The sequence below is a fragment of the Stegastes partitus genome, unplaced genomic scaffold (genome assembly GCF_000690725.1).
Source record: "Stegastes partitus isolate 25-593 unplaced genomic scaffold, Stegastes_partitus-1.0.2 Scaffold2281, whole genome shotgun sequence".
Classification (NCBI taxonomy): domain Eukaryota; kingdom Metazoa; phylum Chordata; class Actinopteri; family Pomacentridae; genus Stegastes; species Stegastes partitus.
This window is the reverse complement of record NW_007580012.1, coordinates 45,113-64,243: the sequence shown is the minus strand read 5'-3', so window position 1 is coordinate 64,243 and position 19,131 is coordinate 45,113. Positions and strand designations below refer to the sequence as shown.

Genomic DNA, 19,131 nt, shown 5'->3' with positions numbered 1-19,131 from the left:
ACGTAGATCGGAAGAGCAGGAAAGTACTTCCTGAGAAAAAACACTTAGTGTATTTGGGACTCGGAAAAAAAGTCATACTATAGCATGTCGTTTTTGTCAAAAAATGTCACGTTTCAGAATGTCATGAAAACGAATCAGGATGTAGTATATAGTGGGAAAAGTGTCCTGAATGTGTTTAAAGACAGCTTAGGAAGGTGCTTCTGGAAAAAAAGCACATTATGTATTTGGTCCTGATAAAAAAAAAAAAAGTCATACCTTTCCTTTCCTTGCACCGTTCCTTGCGTCCGTGCTCGGACCCTAATAAGGAAATCAATGTTTGTGTTTTTTATGGTTTACAGCACTTTAACTTTACTAAATTGCTAGAAATGTATTTTTGAGCTGTCTCCATGTCTAGCCATGGTTGTGCTGTTTCCATAGAGGTGCAGGACTTCATTCTGCAGTAAGAAATGGCCCCACAGTGAGTGAAAATGTGACGAATATCACCCAGAGGCTGCCGTGGTTTAGAGGGTTAAATGAGGTTCAAACCAAACATGGACTGCGAGTGAATCCAATTCCAAGAACTGTTTTTGGTAAAATTGATGTAACAGTTTGGCGTTAGCGTTCTGTTTGTAACGTGTCCAAAGCTGACCTACAGCGGATAATCCTGTTTCACAGGCGGCTGTTATTTTGTACGACTATTTGGGTTTGGTTGTGTTTTCATTTCGGTACGAAGGTGGCTGATGTCATGTTTGGGTTTCAGCCTCAAGGCTGAAGCAGTTGTGTCAACAGCTCTCGTATTTTCTCATGACATTCAGCTGTTCAGACGGAGTAGGCGCTTCATCTCAGACTCTCCAGTTAGTGCTCAGTTGTAACGTGAGTGTTTCTCCTGCAGGCTCACCTGGTGGCAGCGTTTGAACAGAGTTTGGGCAACATGACCATCAGACTGAAGAGTCTCACCTTGACGGCAGAGCAGAAGGTGAAAACCTCCGCCTCCTCTTGTTCTATAACAGGCTGTGCAGTTCTATGTACGTGCAAAGTGTCTGCACATGATTTGTCGGTTTGATCTTGTTGTCGTTTGGTCTTTGTAGGACTCGGAGCTGAACGAGTTGAGGAAAACCATCGAGCTGCTGAAGAAGCAGAACGCTGTCGCTCAGGCTGCCATCAATGGAGTCATCAACACACCTGAACTGGCACCTAAAGGGGAGCGGACAGGTACAGACGAACTCTACCGACACTACATGAAGCACAAAGTTCATGGTTTTAACCAGAGTTTGTATCAATATTTTAGCAGTTGACTAAAGTGATTTCCTACAAAATACTGCTATTGTCGGAATTTGTTAAATGAAAGTCTCAGCGACAGGTCTGTGGGAATTACGATTTAAAGCCACATTGTACAAAAAAGATGCCTGAATCTGTGTGAACCACAAAGTAGCTCAAATATGTAATTGATAAACAGACATTTTATTGTGAAATGAATCTCCAGTTATCAGTACAATGTTGTAGTTTGGGTCACTTTCTTTGTTGTAGGCTGAGAAAGTCTCTGAAACAGTGGATAAGAAAATGGGTTAAAACCTGAAACTCTTTTGGGTGAATTAACTCTTTGCTCTTCTTCTCAGTTCAATTGCTCAAAAAGTGTTAATTGCAGTGAGGTATAGTGGATATCAATCGAAATGCACGACTTAATCTTTCCAATGATGTTAGTTACTGGTCTTTGTGAGAAATGTAAGCAAGAAAAAAGTTAGTTGTAACCTGCAAACATCTGTGATTCACACCCGTTACTACTGTTTGAATTACTCAGGAACGTCCCATTGCTTAGGTGTTCTACCTCAATATGTTTATACTTATGCAACAAAGTCTGTTTTTTAATATGTAAATATCATAACAGAAGAAAGAGCAGAATTGGAGCTTTCTAATTATTCACATTTGCCGCCTCTGCAGGTCGGCTACAGTCTGTTCATACTTCAGTGAACAAAATAATGAGAGTTATTTCGTTTGGGCACTAAGCAGATGTTTTTCTCAATTTCCAAATCATTAATTATGTCTCACCATTGTGGTTCTGATATTTCCAGATTCCTGACAATCTCTATTACACATTTATGAACAGAAATCTGTGCTGCCATCATTTTATGGTGATGTACATGTAAAAACAGAACGGTTTCATAATATGTTTATTTCCCCTTCCCCTATTACATAAAGGCAACAACAAAACCTGTAGATGTTATCACATAAGTTGATGGAAGATCTGGATAGTCTAGACTGTTCTGTACAAAACAAGATACACCATGCATGCTTAAAAATAGCCATGATAGGGGCTTAAAAGTAAAGGCAGCGAAATATCCTGAAATATTTTACTCTAAAATTTCTGTCATGTTTTTCTGTAGCAAAAAGACGACACCGACTACTTGGAATTTAATGGGAAACATATTTGATGAAAGCCTTATACGTGACGAAGACACATTTTCTCCTCAGCTGGCAGCAATGGCAGCCCACAGCAGCAGCACCAGAACCAGCAGCCGGACCTTCGCATCAGGAGGCAGCACTCGTCCGACAGCGTCAGCAGCGTCGCCAGCGCCACCAGCCACTCCAGCGTGGGCTCCAACATGGACGCCGACGCCAAAAACAAGAAGAAGAACAAGAAGAACTGGGTAAGAGGCTGAGAAAAGACATAGAGACAGTGATTTCAACAAGCTGACCGCCAGGATTCATGTGTGTTGTCTTTGTCTCTCCATTTTTATGTGTATCGGTGTCACATGTTTGGGTTTCTCTCTTTTAGGCGTCTTTCACTGGGGAAAAGGTGAACACACGTAGGATTTTAGTAGATTTCCTCCTATTGAAAACCAAGTAAAGGTTGATTTGATGACTTGCAGATCAATAAACATTTCATATTTAAGTTAAAGTTTGGTTGTAGAATCAGCGCTTGTCCTGCAAATCACCAAATCAGTTCTTCCTGGGTAGTTTATAGTCTTAATACCATTTTTTTTCTCACTAGACATACATGTAACTATACAGCTAAACATCCTACATTTACATTCAACTGAACATTTTTTCTTTGTGTTGCTCAAAGACTTTTTTATGCACCGGAGGACAAGTCAGACATGACGATGACGACGTACGCTGCTCTTTTTCTTTTTCTTCCCATAGAGTCAAACAGTCTGTTAGCCACCTGTGGTCGTCAGTATCTTCCCCCCGATGTTGTCAGATTTTTAGGATGAGCGCTGTGGTGCCGTGTTAAAAGACTCCAGCTCATGTTTCCTGCTTTAGGTGGCAGTGATAATAAACACCCTCCTGCGTGTGTGGATGTGCGTCCAGCTGTCAGTGCTTGTGTGTGGATGAGACCCCACAGCAGGCTCCTCCGTGCAGGTGCTGCTCACGCTGTGGATAATGTGGAGCGTATGGGGGCTGCGTGTGTTTGCAGAGTATATAATGGATCATGAAAGGGCCTTCGCTTCATGCTGGCTGTGATGTAGAATTAGCAGCTGCTGCCTGGAAGTCACATGAAATCAGCTCCAGTCCCGTAGTTTAATCTGTGTCCCTCCACTAACACGCCCAAACCCATATGAACATGTGCTGTTTTGTCTCTCTGTCTTCCTCTGCTTCGCTTCATGTGGCAGGTGTATGAGGTAAGAATGGTGCTCTGTGTGAAAGAGACAAAGAAGCCTAACCCCTGCACCTTTTCTAGGGTACTAACCTCACTCCTTTTTCCTCCTCTCCTCTCCTGCTGCCACTTTAGTGCCTTTCCTCTCCTCTCCAACACTTCCTCCCCCTCAAAACCGCTCTTATGACTCTTGAGCTCGCTCTCGAAGGGAAAAATCCACCTGAAGATACTGACAGAAGACAGGAATAAGTGATAGAGACTGTGTGATGTAGAGAAATAAAAAGCTTTCAGGAAATCATTAAATGAACAGGAAGACAACAATGTTGGTCTGGGGAACGTAGGGTCGCCAAAATAAAAGACATCACTTCTTAACCCTCTGAACCCCAAACAGTTTCTGGAGTTATTTTACGTCTGTCACATTTTTTATACCCTGTGGGCTCATTTTTTATTGCAATAAAAAGTCCTGCACCTTATATGCAGTAGAGTCACAATGGTTTGAAGTAGAGAGAATTTTGAAATGTCTTTTCGTTGCCATAAATCATAAAAAAGAAAACAGCAAATTCTGTCATTCTTTGTTTATTTTAGTAATTTGAAAACATGTAAAATCAATAGGTATATTTTCCTAGTTTCTCACAGATGTGACCAGTACTCAAAAAAATTTAGATGTTTTACCAATTACTTGTTTTTTTTTTTGTTTTTTTTTTTAAATACTAGTAAAAGTAATAATAATAATAATTCTCCTATCTGCTCTGTGTAAACACTGCCTGTAGTTAAGTCCAGTTAAACTGAATAGTCCCTGAAGTTCTGTTATGTGGCTTCAGAGTTGCAACGAGGAGTGCCGGATGTTTGTTTTTTTTTACAGAATTCGGTTTGTGCAAACAGTTTATTTTTTGCTAAATTTTAAATAGAGACATAAGACAAATTGATTTTAGTATAAAATCATGATTTTAAGCTTAGACTTGGTTAATTTTCCTGACAGAACTCCACAATTAAGTACGTAGTAAAGTTAAAAATCCCACAATTCCTTCTGTTTTTACTGTTTCTTGCACTGATAAACGGTGCAATGTTGATAGTTTCTTAACTATAACTTGCCTTTCAAACCTGCCGGCAGGTTTTGGGATTGAGAGGGTTAAAACAGCAACGTCACAAACTCACGAAGCGATGATGAGAGTAGAGATGAGTATTCACAGTGGATTTTTCCTTAAAATTCAAATAATATAATTGAAGCCAATATTGATATAAGCCGTAAGTATAAATCGAGTCACGTTGAGTTGTAGCTCTAAGTCAGTCATAAGACACTCTACCCATAATTCCTCTTCTCCCTGTTACTCACTTGCACTTGGTCACAGCTGTTTTCCTCCACTTTCCTTCGGCACTCTCCTCCTCCTCTCCCTCCCAGCTGGGTTTTTATGAATCTCTCCTGCTCACCGTCTCTCCCACTCTGTTTGTTTTTAACCTGCAGCTGCGAAGCTCTTTCAAACAAGCGTTCAGCAAGAAGAAATCTCCCAAATCGGCTTCTTCTCACTCCGACATTGAGGAGATGACGGACTCATCGTTGCCGTCTTCGCCAAAACTGCCTCACAATGGCACGTCAGGCAGCGGCCACATGCTGAGGAACACACACTCCAACACTCTGTGAGTACAGAGGCTGACTGTAGAGCTGCTCGTCCTATGTTACCAAACTACAGTATGAAATGTGTTAAAACTGGATTGTGCACGTACAGATTGTCGGAGTGTTTGGACAGCGAGGCCGAGACGGTGATGCAGCTGCGCAGCGAGCTCAGGGAGAAGGAGATGAAACTGACCGACATCCGCCTGGAGGCTCTCAGCTCTGCACATCAGCTGGACCAGCTCCGGGAGGCCATGAACCGCATGCAGGTCTGCAGATATGTACATTAGAGCTCTTTTTGTTAAGAGACATCAGCTCTGAGGCACAGATTATACAAAATAACTGCTGTATTGCTTCCTGTGGGTGGAAATCTTCAGCAGCTGAGACATTTTTGATCGTGAAAAGGGATTTTTACACTCTGTAGGGTTCATTTAAGATGTTTAAAAGCCAGAACTGTTACAGCTGTTGTGGCAACACTTTCAGGGATGATGCATACATGTGCTTAGAAAACTCTGACATGACCTACATCTCGGTTGATTTTCCTTTTGTGCGTTTGTCTGCAGGTGGAGATCGAGAAGCTGAAGGCGGAGAACGACCGTCTGAAGCTGGAGAATCAGGGCAGCAGGACAGGCTCCCAGGTCTCCATCTCATCCTCGCCTCCTCCTCACACCCACAGCCAGACCCCAGCGCCCGGCCCGGGACTGTCCCAGCACAGCCTCAACCTCACCACCAGCGAGTCCACCAGCCTGGGTAAGACGCAGCATGTGACGGAGGAGCTGAATTATCACTCAAACATTATGCTCAAATATTCTGTATAAATGGAGGGGTTGTTTTGTGCAGAGGTTACATCAGTCTAATGATAAATAGAATAGTTTCCTTTCATAGATAGAGGACAGATCTGTCAGACAGACGTATTAAAGTTTTCTGCAGGATTTGATTCCGTAAAGGAAACATATTGAAGTGATTATGTTGTTCAGTGATTGTATTCGTCAATGCATAACAGAGTCAGCGGATTAAACACGAGGAATGTTAAAACTTTGATCTACTTTCCCGTCAGACATGCTGCTGGACGACACCGGCGGCGAGGGAGGGATGAGGAAGGAGGGACGCCACGTGAAGATCGTCGTCAGTCTGGACGAGGACAGAAAGTGGGGAGAGGTGAGACCTGTTTGAACAATACGAGTCAAACTGTTTGAGTTCTCGGCGTTTTGGCGGCTAAAAATAAGTTGTTTTCCCATCACAGGACGGCCGATCTCGGCATTTTCTCATCGGTTGCATCGGCGTGAGCGGGAAAACTAAGTGGGACGTCCTGGACGGAGTGGTCAGACGTCTTTTCAAGGTAACAAACAACACAGAATCAGATTCTAAACAGCGACATTTCACTTCTGTTAAGCAAAAGCATTTTCAGTTAGAGCAGCAGGCAACATGAGTGCTATCGTCTTTAGAAACTAAGTACAGGGACAAAGTCAGAGTCCTTAAAAAGCTGCTTCACTTTCTCTCTGACAGGAGTACATCACCCACGTGGACCCGGCCAGCCAGCTGGGCCTGAGCTCGGACAGCGTTCAGGGTTACAACATCGGAGAGATCCACCGACCCAGCAGCCCCAGCGCCGCCCACACGCCCGAGCTGCTGCCCTGTGGATACCTGGTGGGAGACAACACCATCAACATCCAGCTCAAAGGTACCAGAGCCTCAGCATGTCAACGCTGCCAGCAACAGTTCAGCAGTCTGTAGGAAACAGTCACATTCGATAAGCGATCAATAACTGGACCCACACGGAGGCAGCAAGAGAGAAAAAATATCCACAGGCAGCTACTTGATTGGTCAAATTTGAGAACAGTTGCATCAGAAACATGTTTTAGTTAATCCTTTGGCAAAATTATGTATCAGCCAATTGCTTTAATATTTTCATGAAGTTCTGAAGTTCGTTAATATGGACATTTAGCAGAGCACCTAAAGGTTTGCTGTCAAGTGCATCATGGAAAATGTCGTGAAGTCGAAGAGGACGAAGCAGATGATAAGATTTAAATAAATCCATAAATCAGTCTCAGTAGAAACTCATCAGTTAGTCTTTCATTTGGGATTTAACTTTGCTCATCGATAAAACATTAACTCATTTTTTGAACAAATTTGTCCTTTCAAAGGTGAAGCTTTGCCACAGTTTTAGGACTTGGTGAACTGAATTTGAATGATGTGTCTGATTTTTCCAGTCTACTTGTATTACACTGCCAGTTTAAATAAAATGTGTTTATATAGCTGCTGTATAAATACATTAAAGCATGTGCAGACACTATGGAATGGAGAGATGATGTTTCACTCGACGTGTTTATACAGAAACGAGATCGGCTGTTTAAAATTAATAATGAGGAAAAAATGTATCACATAAAATGTCACAACATCTCACTTCTTCATAGCATCTGCAGGTTCTTTTCTTAAACTGACTGTTAATTATATTCTGGTTGGACCAACACGGGAATATTGTGAAGGAATGTACAAGTCGTCCTCAAAGTTCTTGCTCAGTAGATAACGAAAACTGAGTCCTTGTACGTATTAGTTGTGATGTTAATAAAAGTTTAAGATCTTCCCACTTCACACTAACGTGCCTTGTTTATCCAGGCGTGAGCAGTGAGAACGTGGACTCTCTGGTGTTCGACACGCTGATCCCCAAGCCGATGCTGCAGCGCTACGTCTCGCTGCTGAAGGAGCACAGACGCGTCATCCTGTCGGGGCCCAGCGGCACAGGAAAGACCTACCTGGCCAATCAGCTGTCTCGACACCTGCTGCTGCTGGAGGGTCGACCTCTGACTCCGAATGCCGTCGTCACTTTCAACGTGGACCACAAGTCCAGCAAGGTAAACACACACACATTGTGTATTCTATATGCTAGCATCTGCTAAAGTTTTATTGGCTTGTAAACCAACTCTACAGATTTTCACAGATACAAAGGGTTGAATGTTGGTAGAATTACAATTTTAGCAGATTGGAAAAGGTCAAATCTGAATTCATCTGTTCTGTTTCTGATGCTAAAAGTTCTCATCAACAAAGAGTCTTGTATAGGTTTAATTTAATTCTGTTACATTTAGTGATAAATTGCAAATCCAATTCGTACTGTTAGCAAAATGTACTATCAGAATCAACACACTAACTGTTTAGTGTGTTTTAAAAGTAACACAAGTCATGCATAAAGTTCTAATGTCATGCTTTCAAAAGTCAAAGTGAGAGGAAGCCATTGTAACATGCAAGGAATGTGCAGCACATGTTGTAAGTTACTAAAGCTTTGTGAATATGAAATACAAATAAATTATACTTCAAGTGTAAAATTACAACACCAGTTATTTTATTGTAACTGAACTACATTCATTTATCTAAACATTCTGGTCAGAGCGGGTTTTGTGAAGGAAACTGTGGTTCTACGTGAATATAAAACATGAACTAACGTCTTTGTGTGTGTGTGTAGGAGCTGCGTCAGTACCTGTCGGGTTTGGCGGAGCAGTGCAGCAGCGTTGCGGGAGCAGACAGCCCTCTGGTGGTGATCCTGGACAACCTGCACCACGTCAGCAGCCTGGGAGAGATCTTCAACGGCCTCTTCAACTGCAACTACCAGCACTGGTCAGTTTACACACAAACACACGGCCATCTGCTAAACACGAAGGTTTGAATGCACGTCGGCAACATCAACAAAGACTGAAAATATACAGTTTCTTTTTAAAATATGGTGAGTAGGGCAGTTATCCAAGAAAGTTTCGCCTTCATTGGGATTTCAGACAGTGTTGCCGGGCTGATGTCACTGCTCAGGGGAAAGCCTCTGTAAATCAGTACAATTACACCTCTTTACCTCAATTAGGAACCTTTAATAGGTCTGTAAAGCTGTTGAGGGGAAACACATAACAAGCCTCAGCTGTGTTTACACGTATTGTCGACCTACAACAAGCTACCCAAACATGTTTACTTGAATAAAAACCTAAATTAAAGTTCAGGATTTCCTCTCTGTCTGTCTCGTAACAAAAAGAAACTTGTGTTATAATTCGGTGTATTCTGATCAGGTTTATCTGTGTTTTGCCCTCATTGCCAGGCTGGATGCCTCGTTTCCATTTGCGCTGCGAATACTTAATGACTTTGAACAGCTGAACTTGCTGTGCTGCATGTATGCTTTGCTCCAAACAGTGACAAACGGGAAACAACATGTTTCAGAGCGCAGTGTTGCTGTTGTCACGTTTTATCAGAAAGCACCATCAGGAGATGTACGAGATTATACCAAACAGAGAAAAACACTCTCAGCTGTTGTCCTTTTACGCAACATGTCTAGTTGAACTGTTCAGACCAAGGAGTAAATCTTATGTTCTCCTTTCAGCCCCTACATTATCGGCACCATGAGCCAAGCCACGTCATCTGCCCCCAATCTGCAGCTTCACCACAACTTCAGGTAAACTGATCTCCTCCTCCTCCCCCTCCTGGCACACTTGCATTTATCCTAACTGGTGAATCTGTAGAAACATTTTACCTTTGTTTTTGGACTCCTGATTTATCTGGACATCCTTTGATCAGATGGGTGCTGTGTGCCAACCACATGGAGCCGGTGAAAGGCTTCCTCGGTCGCTACCTGAGGAGGAAGCTGATCGAGACGGAGATCGGCAGCCGGACGCGTAACATGGAGCTGGTGAAGATCATCGACTGGGTGCCGCGGGTTTGGCATCACCTCAACCGCTTCCTGGAGACACACAGCTCCTCCGACGTCACCATCGGTAAGCGTGAGCGAGGGAAGGCGAGGTAATAAAAGTCGGCGCGGAAGTGGGTTTTCACCTGTTTGCTCTGTGACATGCAGGACCTCGCCTCTTCCTGTCGTGTCCCATGGACGTGGAGGGATCCAGGGTTTGGTTCACGGACCTGTGGAACTACTCCATCATCCCCTACATGCTGGAGGCGGTGCGGGAGGGACTGCAGGTAACAAAAACACACAGTCGGTTTGTCTGTTAGTTAAAAGCTGATGGACAGATCCGGTTCTGACCTCTTTTCCACCTCTTCAGGACCAGTTTAAAGGAAGCAGCCTAATATCGTGCACGTGATAGAAGTTTAAAAATGAGAAATGATCAGATTTGTCCTCTCAAATGACCGGGGTTATACCCATTAAGGAGAAATGGATTCAATTTGTCCCCTAATCTGTGTGTGATTAGCGTCTGATTTAATTAGGCAGCAGCTAATTACCAAAGTGCAGCATCTGTTATAGACGGAGGGGGAGCTGGTTCCTCGTCACTGAGAGAGAAACAACACAGTGAAATGGAATACTTTAAGATTGAGGCAGCACCTGAAACACTCACCTGTTTGCTTATAAAATTGAATTATGAGGTTTAGTTTATACAATTTTAACCTCAGACAGCAGATCCTTCATGTTTCAGTGTTTTAATCTGTACGTTTCTCTGCAGCTGTACGGCCGCAGGGCTGCCTGGGAGGATCCGGCTGCCTGGGTGATCGACTCCTACCCCTGGTCAGCGACGCCTCCTCCAGGCGACTGGCCACCACTGCTGCAGCTCCGCCCGGAGGACGTGGGCTTCGACGGATACTCTGCCCCCAGAGAAGGAGTCAGGAAAGAGCCGCCACAGAGCGACAGTGACGCAGACCCACTGGTGAGCTCAAACACATGAATAAGCACAAATGTAATGTATCTCTCAGTGCAATAACATTAAAGTCTGCTAACTCAGAGCCTCTTCCTTAGCTACCCAGGCTGCTGTGGAGCTTAAAGGGATAGTTTAGTTTCTTAAAAGTGTGATTGCGTGATTCAGTAGATCACAGTTAATAGAAACAGAAAAGAGAACCAGCAGGGAAGCTCAACAGTCAAATGGGTCAGCGACATAGTTTATTTTTAGTCACCTAAAAAAATCTAGATCAGTTAAAAGCGTACACAATATTTAGAATATTTACACAGCTTTACCTTGTTGTCAGACGGCCCTTTCCAACGAGGAAATTACACAAAGGTATCACTCTTCCAAGCAACCAGAGTCCATTGAAATAAACAGTCATTTTACATTGTAAAACACAAGAGTTGCTGGTCTGTTACTGCATAATTTTACTGTTTTAACATGTTAGTTTGGATTCAAACTAGTATGATAAAACACCAAAATCAAACTATAAATGCAAACAAACTAACTGATAGAGGCACTGGCAGAACAGCAACTCCTGTTTGTTAACTTTGTAAAACTGCTATTTTTGTCAATGGACTTCGGTGGTTTCGAAGAGACCACAGAGTGATAATGAAAGGAGTGTCTGACGTGAAGGTAAAGCAGTGAAAATATTCCAAGTATAGTGTGCACCTAAAGCAATGCTTTTGTTTTTTAATGTGGCTAAAATACAGTTGGTTATTTGTCTTTAAAAATGTTTTCGTCACAGAAGTTGAGAAAAGAAAAGAAGAACAGAAGAACGATCCGCACACCAAACAAGCTCCCTTTTACAATTTATTGGCGTGACGTTTCCTCAGACTACAGTCTGAGGAAGAGCATTTTGCTCGAAACGTCACGCCAATAAATTGTAAAAGGGAGCTTGTTTGGTGTGTGGATCGTTCTTGTGTTCGTCTTTTCTTTTCTCATTTTTGACATTTTGTGATCCAGCACCCAACCCAGTGGGCCTCGGGGATGTGCGTGTCTTTCCTTCATCAGACTTTCGTCACAGAAGTTTTCTATATTTTTCAAGTCAAATAAAATCCAAATCTTAACACCAGGACTGTGTTTAAACATGTGCAGCTTCTATCTCTGTTTTAAAGACTCTCGTATGTTTTTCTGCCTACAGATGAACATGCTGATGCGTCTGAAGGAGGCGGCGACGTCGTCGAGCCCGCAGAGCTACGACAGCGACTCCAACAGCAACAGCCACCAGGACGACATCCTGGACTCGTCGCTGGAGTCCACCTTGTGATGCCATAAAACGCAGCACTGGGATCTGTTTTCAAACAAGAATTTTTTTTTATAGGAACTGTTCTCACTGAGAGTATAATTTCATGCCACAAAATCCAGCCACCTTAATTTGGGTGCAGGTAACCCAAATGTTTAAAAAGAAAAAGAAGAAAAAAAAAGATGGTTAAAATTGCATTTCAGTAAACGGGCAACAAAAGTTTCTACTTCTTCTGCACTGCGCTGTTTTTTTGGTTTGTTTTTTTTTCACCGCTGTGGCCCGCGGCTCCTCTGTCGGGAGCCTGACGTCTACTTCAGACAGACAGAATAAAAGCACACAGCCTGTCCCTGTTGGTGAGGCGCCATCATTACCATCATCACCAGCCATCAGTTTACTGAAACACCAGCCAGGACTCCTCCATCCTCCCCCTGAGCCGCAGCATCACACCAGCTCGTCGGGCCAGAATCCTGCTGCAGGGAGCCGGAGCTGCCTGCAGATGGCGATACAAGCCCTCTTCTCTGGAGCATCAGTGAAACTCTGTGACCACCTGCTGAGGAAACTGGATGGGTGGATGAACGGCCAGCCGCTTCCTGCTCCTCGTCCACCTCGTGTGGCTGAAGCTGCCTGTGTGATTGCTGGAGGATAAATAGAGCCAAAGTGAATGTTAAGTTCTACAACAAATGACAACTTCTCAGAGAAACCCTGAGTTTTACATCCCAAACTACAATATGTCGAAACCAAGAGAGCATTATCAAAAAGAGTTCCTACAAGATACATGAGAGCTGGTGGGATTTCAGCTCCAAATCCACAATTTAAATATATCAAAGAAACTGGAAAACATAGTGAAAATATCCAGTTCTGTGGTGAAAACAAATCCAAATTAAGGAGACAAAGCCTCAATAGTTGGATCAGAAATACTCACCACAATCCCTGCTGAGGCTTTTTGTTTCGTTTGGAGTTGACACGTCGTATGTCAGCTTTCATCAAAGTCCTCAGTGGCTGCAACCTCCCTCACAGTTTCATTGTCTAAACACAGACAGCAGTGAGATCTACTGTAAAAACAGCTTGTCTTATTCAGTATAACATCTACAGCTACTTTACAAAATATCTTTAAAGTCCTTGCTCTCACAAAAAGGCTTCGACAGTGTTTGAGGTGAAGTCCTTGGACCGGTTTCAGAAATCAGGATTAACAAACTTCAATCAATCAACTCTGATTTATGTTAACTTTGAGTAAAGCATATGCATGAGGAGATTAAAAAAAAGCACTATCATCCTATCCCTCATTAGTGGAGTTAGAAATGTTAATGATTGTACAAAAAGAATAAGAGTTGTTTTCTTTAAACAAGCAACACGGTAACAGCAGCAAAAGAACATCAACTGGCCAGAAAATTGCTGGAAAGGTCAACATGTGAGTGTTTATTGGAAAAATAAAATAAAAAAATATTCCAAAAGTGGAATCTAAGGCACTATTGTATCCATTTACACCAGAAAAATTAATCAAATCAACGTATTAGTTCTGTGAGTCTCAAAGCTTCTCCTCTGATGAGGCTGTGACTTCAAAAACACGAAGTTTTTCTTTGCCGGAACACTACTGACAGCCTTACAGACGGTTGCATTAGAAACATGCTCAGTGTTGGCAAGGTTAAAACACACACAAAAAAATGTTGGCTGATCGACTCTAGCTACTTTTACAAAGCAAAAATCTAATTTACTAAACACCTGTAAAGTCCTAGTTGTCACAAAAAAAGGCTTTCAGGAGGAAACTGCACAAACTGGGACGTTAACATTCACCATGGCTCGATTTGTCCTTTCGACTTTGACCAGTGTTTGAAGTAACATCCTGTGTGTCGTAGCATCCTATGTAATTTCACTAATAACGCCTCTACCACTTGCTTTGACCCCTTAATAATCCTTTGAGATCTCCACGCACATTGGCCCAAGCAGGCTGTTGTAGCACAAATCCCTTTTTGGTGCTGGACTGAATCCTATCAAACAATGCCTTACTCTTTTCTAACAGACTATGTGCATTAGCAGATTCTTTTTCTTGTTTTTTTTTTTTTTTGTCTAAATGGCTGTAAACTTAACAGGGCTCCGAGTCGACTTGACCCTCCTCGAGCAGCTCGAGGAGCAGCGTCGACCTCTCATCATATCAATCACCAATGCCGTGGGATTGAAGAGACGCGAATGAGGAAGCAGAAGCTTTGGGTTTCAAATTAAGTTGTATGCATGCATGACCCACCCGGTGCTGGGAAGATGGTGTAAATATTTGGACCACTAGCGAGAAAGAAAACTATTTAGATGTGTTTTGTTTTTGTTTTGTTTTTTTTGGTGCTTGAAATCAGAACTTGTTGCAGGTTGATTGGGTGAGGGAAAGTTTAAGAAGATTTTATACCTCATCCCCATCCTTTAACTGTGCTTTTGCCACGCTTAGTGTCTGTTTTGATGATGTGATTTGTGATGAACAAGACTGTCATAACAAACATGTTGAACTAATTAAGTGAAAACTAGTGTATATGCTGCTTTGTTTATAGTGATATAATTAATCAGAGGTTAAAGTTATAAAAGGTACTTTGTTGTAAAAGCCTCCCAGCCTTGCTTTTCTGGGAAGGGCAGGCGGGCGGGCGTTCAAAGCCGGGGGTCACGTAGTCCAGCACGGCTTCCATCGCTTTCAGTGTTTCTGTCACCGATCCTATGCAACATTCATTCTGATCTCCAAATGGAAGCCAAAAGCCGAATGTGTGTTTGTCCCCCCTCTCCCTCCCTCCTCCACCCCGAGCAGTTTGCAGCACTGCCTAGAGACGTACAGCATGGAACCAGATTTGTGAAGAGTTTTGTGGCCAATGTTCTTTGTCCGTGTGTGTGTTTGATAAAAGGATCTCCTGCTACTGTCCCCGTAAGCACAAAGAGACTGATTCTGTTTGTCTGTGTTAAAGCCTGCTCTGAGAGGTGCGGATGTTGTCGAAGCATTTGTCATTTTATTACTCACAAACTCAATGAATGTTTAGCCTTCTTAGCTATGTACATTTTTTTATATGTAACATAACTTTGTAAATAGTTGATTATCTCGCAGCATTTTGATGACTTTTTCTAGCTGATTTGTTACAGTACTTGAAAAGGAGTATTTTGTGTACAGTCTCTTTACATCAGGGCAGATTGATTTGCGGTTTGCCATCGCTGGTCTGTCCAGGGCTCGGAGAATTGAATCTGATATCACTGTACTAGTCTTAAGTTATTGTGATTCAATAAAAATTAATGATTATTTATGATTGAATTTTGTCAAACAGTTATTTTTCTTCAAAACAGTCACACGCACTTCGCTTGGAATGTTTACAATTTTATTTGGTATTTGTACAAAAAGTGTGAAATAAACATATATACAGCACATAATACAACATACTTATTAAACAAATTCATATAAATTATTAACGAAATAGCTACTTTTTTTCAATAAACAACTCTATTCAATGTCAAGGTAAAAGTAACTCAATATTCTTGGCATAAAATTTCCATACAAAATTGTACAAAATACTGTACAATTGAACAAAGCTGTGCAAAACAGCAAACTGTGTCTCAGAAGCAGAATCATGTCCAGTGCGCATGCACCGATGAAGCTACAAACTTGAGTGAAACTTGTGGTTGTTTTTTCTTAACAGTGACATTTATGGGTTCTTGTTTCAGGGCGGCAGCTTCTCACAAATCTGGTCACAGTCTCATAAAAACAAATCATGGGTTATATCTCTATATTTGCTTTATAAAATAAATTAAGATACTGTTATTTCTTCTTCATCTGACTCTGAGAAGTCCGAGTGCTTACTGGAGAGAGAGGGAGAGGAGATGCTGGACCCTGCCGCTCTCATTCTCTCTCTCCCGAACTCCTCGTCCTCCTCCTCCTCTTCCTCGGCTGAGGATTTCTTGCCCACGTCGCTGAGGTCCGGGTGCGGATTGGCTTTGGTGGGCAGCGTCTGCTCGCGGCATCCACCAGAGGACAACAGCTCTCGCTCCTTTGAGTTCCTCCACTTCATCCTCCGGTTCTGAAACCAGATTTTCACCTGCAGACGAAAAGAAAGAGGTGAGTAAAAAAAAGTTTGGGGGCAGTGGAATGCGCAGCGGCATTTTTACGCGCAAATTACGCACGACCTGTTGAGCATGTAAAGCACGTCTGAACAAGTTTTACCTGCGAGTCTTTTAGGCCCAGTTTAGATGCCAGCTTCTTCCTGTCGGGCTTGCTGATGTATTTCTGTTTTTGGAACATTTTCTCCAAAGCTTTGCGCTGCACGTCAGAGAACACTGCCCTCCTCAGCATCCCTCTCCGGGGTTTCCCTCTGGCGGCCAGGGGCCACGAAAAGGTCCCGGGGATGGGAACAACGGATGAAGATGCTATAAAGGAAACACGGAAAAGAAATTAGAAGTTGTGACAAAAACAACTTTTAGCCACAAATGATAAAGTTGGAAAATCTTGCTGCTCTTTAAGTCTAAACTCGAAGCCGCTCAGACACCAAAGAGGCTCCAAGTTCTCTATGAATATAATGATTTCTCTTTAAGACTATAGTTTTCACCCGGTTATTATTGGAAGTTTTCCCCTTTTGGAACTGTGCAATACGTCTCCGTTTTGAGTGAAATGGCACGAGGTGACTAATTAGCACATTGGCCGGTCCCCAACCGCATTGGTATGGTAAAGAGGTAGCATATCCTTTAAGGAACCCTGTGAGGGCGGATAGAGGAGTTAATAAACCGTGAACGGTAATTGTGTAGTAATGAACTAACGTAGAAAAGACTCTGGACAGGCGGCGAAGGCCATATATTATCGCAACAAAGGGAGATTTACACTTTCAAACTAAACACAACTGCATACCAGAATACTGATGCCCGGAGGGGGGAGTGAAGAGTGGAGGGGAATTTTTTCTTCGTGCCCTCAAATCATTTTCATTAAATGAACACGAAAAGCTATTCAGGACGCTGGAGTTGTTTTGTTGAGGCATTCAGCTGAGCCCATGAAAAGACTCCATCTCCATTATGATTTGTCTGAATGAAAGCATGGACTAGCGACTTTATAGACTTTTCTAAGAGATTATTCTTTATCTCAACTCGTTGATTGGCCCGGCTGGAGAATAGAGGAGCGTTTAAGGCACAGAGAGAGTGCGGATTGGAGGTCAGTGGTAACCTATCCTATGGGCTGTGCAGGGGGAAGAAACTTTCCCCCCAACTGGAACATTTTGGATGCAGCTGGGATTTTTTAAAGTTTGCTTTGCTTTAAAATCTCAAGACGCAGGACACTTTCACCTCGTTGCGTACTGCTGACTGGACTTCCTCCTGACTGTAGGTGCCCTGTGGCCGCAGCAGAATCAGGAACAACGACGCACTATGTGGTCTTGTGAGAATATTGAAAACTCTCAATAGCGCCTAATAGGGAAATTAGTGCATGACTGGTTCACGCCTTTGGCCCGCCTGGTAAAAGTCACTCTCCGGGGTGTGTGGGTGGTTCGCCCGGTGGGAGCTGACCAAATTGGTCACGGTGCTGAGGGCTTTGTTGCCCGCCACAGCGGCCCGGTGGCCCCCCGGGCGCTGTGGGAAAACGCGGGGCCGGGGAAATGCCAAAACGCCCCCCAATGGGAAGCAGGGGGGACTATAACTCGCCATCCCGCCTCAAATTTAGAGCGTGACGATTTGGGATAATTGGTTAATTAGGGGGTGGGTGGGTGGGTCCGGGCAGGGGCCAGAGCCAGCGCTCCCCATTAATAAGACAGTGATTTCTTCTTTTCTGGCTGTTTGTCCCTTTCCTGCTTCTATTTCGGCTAAAATATATGACCGGGGGTGAAAGTGTTTTACATTTAAATGCAATTAGTACAGGCAGGACTCTAAAGGCTGAAGAGACGCATCTGTAAAGAAGCGGTGCGTAAAAGTTGCGCCTACCTGGTAAATAAGGCGTCCTGAATATGGGGTGAAAGGTTCCGTCAAAGCAGGGGACTGGGAAGGTCTTGGAGTGCAGACTGTGGACTGTGGGGGGTGAGGACGCTGTGGAGGAACAGCACACAGGTTAAAAACATGCCCGGATCAGGAAAACAAATGTACATTTTATGAATGTTCAGCTGTAGAATAAGTCCATCTATGTGAAGGTGAGGACACAGTAAGTCTGTCTACTCACCAGTCTTTGGTGAGGGTGCGAGGATGGCGCTCACTCCAAACTTGAGAAAACTCGGGTCCTTGCTGCTCGGCACAGACGTTTTAGGTGAGCACGATTCGCGCGTCAACGCGGTCGTGGCCAATGCGCGTTCCACGGGCGCACCGCTGAAGGACACGGTGGTGGTGGCTGTGGGCAGGGAGGCGCTGGCTGACGGAACAGTCCGGTTTATGAAGGCGGCGGCGGGGCGGCTTATCCGGAGCAGGTCCTCCACAAGGAAGCTGGAGTGGGTCGGGAAGGCGGACGGCAGCGTCTGGTGGAGCGGCAGCGCGGCGGCGGGCCGGTACAGCCCCGGGTAGAGGGCAGGAGGCGCGATGACACTTGGGATCATCATGGTCCCGGCTTTGAAAAAATTCAGTGTGAAATCTGAAATACTCCTCGTGTCAGCTGGGAGAGACTCAGTCGTGTGAATGGCTGCTAACTCCTCTGGTTTCCTCACTCAGGGGAGAGGAGTTTTATAGCAGCCGGCCCCCCCGGCCCTCCTCTCGGGGCTGACAGCCGCAACAATGGGGCTCAACAAAGTTCTCCACATGGGTCGCTTTCATGCCGCATCCCCCGGGCCGCTGATTGGCCAGAAGACGCAATTTATGATTGCATTAGACTTCATAAGCGAGCAATACACAATGTAGAGACCACAAAAGAGGCTCAGTCATCAATTTTGCATGTTGGCCACTTTCCTTTCAATTTGTTTTGTTTGGCAGAGGCAAGCGGCCTAATTAAAGAGCAATCTTTAGATTCAGGCATTATACTGGCACTTTTAATGACTTCTTAAAAGATATTTTAGTCTTCTCCTTTCAGGGTGTCCTTCTGTTATGCAGGATAAAAATGCAAAATTATTCTTTTATACTATTTTCAGTACTGCGAAATTAAGAAGATAAAAAACAGATTTGA

The 19,131-nt window shown here is 43.6% G+C and overlaps 2 protein-coding genes and 1 long non-coding RNA gene across 3 annotated transcripts; 1 reads left to right on the top strand and 2 right to left on the bottom strand.

The window, feature by feature from the left end:
- The first annotated feature begins 704 nt into the window (after positions 1-704).
- Positions 705-15,333, top strand: nav2a (neuron navigator 2a). The gene is made up of 16 exons (XM_008304661.1): positions 705-955; positions 1,068-1,191; positions 2,449-2,624; positions 5,037-5,209; positions 5,299-5,452; positions 5,747-5,933; positions 6,241-6,341; positions 6,427-6,522; positions 6,690-6,864; positions 7,800-8,035; positions 8,641-8,792; positions 9,535-9,606; positions 9,729-9,925; positions 10,006-10,124; positions 10,604-10,804; positions 11,961-15,333. Exons 1-16 carry the CDS (start codon positions 911-913, stop codon positions 12,084-12,086), a joined length of 2,334 nt encoding a protein of 777 aa, XP_008302883.1. The 5' UTR covers positions 705-910; the 3' UTR covers positions 12,087-15,333.
- On the bottom strand, positions 2,961-5,110 carry LOC103374554 (uncharacterized). The gene is made up of 2 exons (XR_521134.1): positions 4,908-5,110; positions 2,961-3,803 (listed from the first exon to the last, which is right to left on the bottom strand). It is a non-coding gene; the product is annotated as an uncharacterized LOC103374554 (long non-coding RNA).
- A 77-nt stretch (positions 15,334-15,410) lies between the features above and the next one.
- On the bottom strand, positions 15,411-18,574 carry LOC103374553 (homeobox protein DBX1-B). Its single transcript, XM_008304660.1, has 4 exons — positions 18,205-18,574; positions 17,973-18,074; positions 16,237-16,439; positions 15,411-16,111 (listed from the first exon to the last, which is right to left on the bottom strand). Exons 1-4 carry the CDS (start codon positions 18,572-18,574, stop codon positions 15,824-15,826), a joined length of 963 nt encoding a protein of 320 aa, XP_008302882.1. The 3' UTR covers positions 15,411-15,823.
- Between the last annotated feature and the right edge of the window lie 557 nt (positions 18,575-19,131).

Bases quoted from the DNA above. Each gene is read 5' to 3' on its own strand.
- nav2a (XM_008304661.1), top strand. From the start codon at position 911: ATGACCATCAGACTGAAGAGTCTCACCTTGACGGCAGAGCAGAAG. The intron at 6,865-7,799 runs GTACCAGAGCCT...TTGTTTATCCAG, and splicing joins CATCAACATCCAGCTCAAAG to GCGTGAGCAGTGAGAACGTG. The intron at 8,036-8,640 runs GTAAACACACAC...GTGTGTGTGTAG, and splicing joins TGGACCACAAGTCCAGCAAG to GAGCTGCGTCAGTACCTGTC.
- LOC103374553 (XM_008304660.1), bottom strand. From the start codon at position 18,574: ATGATGATCCCAAGTGTCATCGCGCCTCCTGCCCTCTACCCGGGGCTG. The intron at 18,075-18,204 runs GTGAGTAGACAG...GTTCCTCCACAG, and splicing joins CGCACCCTCACCAAAGACTG to CGTCCTCACCCCCCACAGTC. The intron at 16,440-17,972 runs GTAGGCGCAACT...TTTCCTTTATAG, and splicing joins CAGGACGCCTTATTTACCAG to CATCTTCATCCGTTGTTCCC.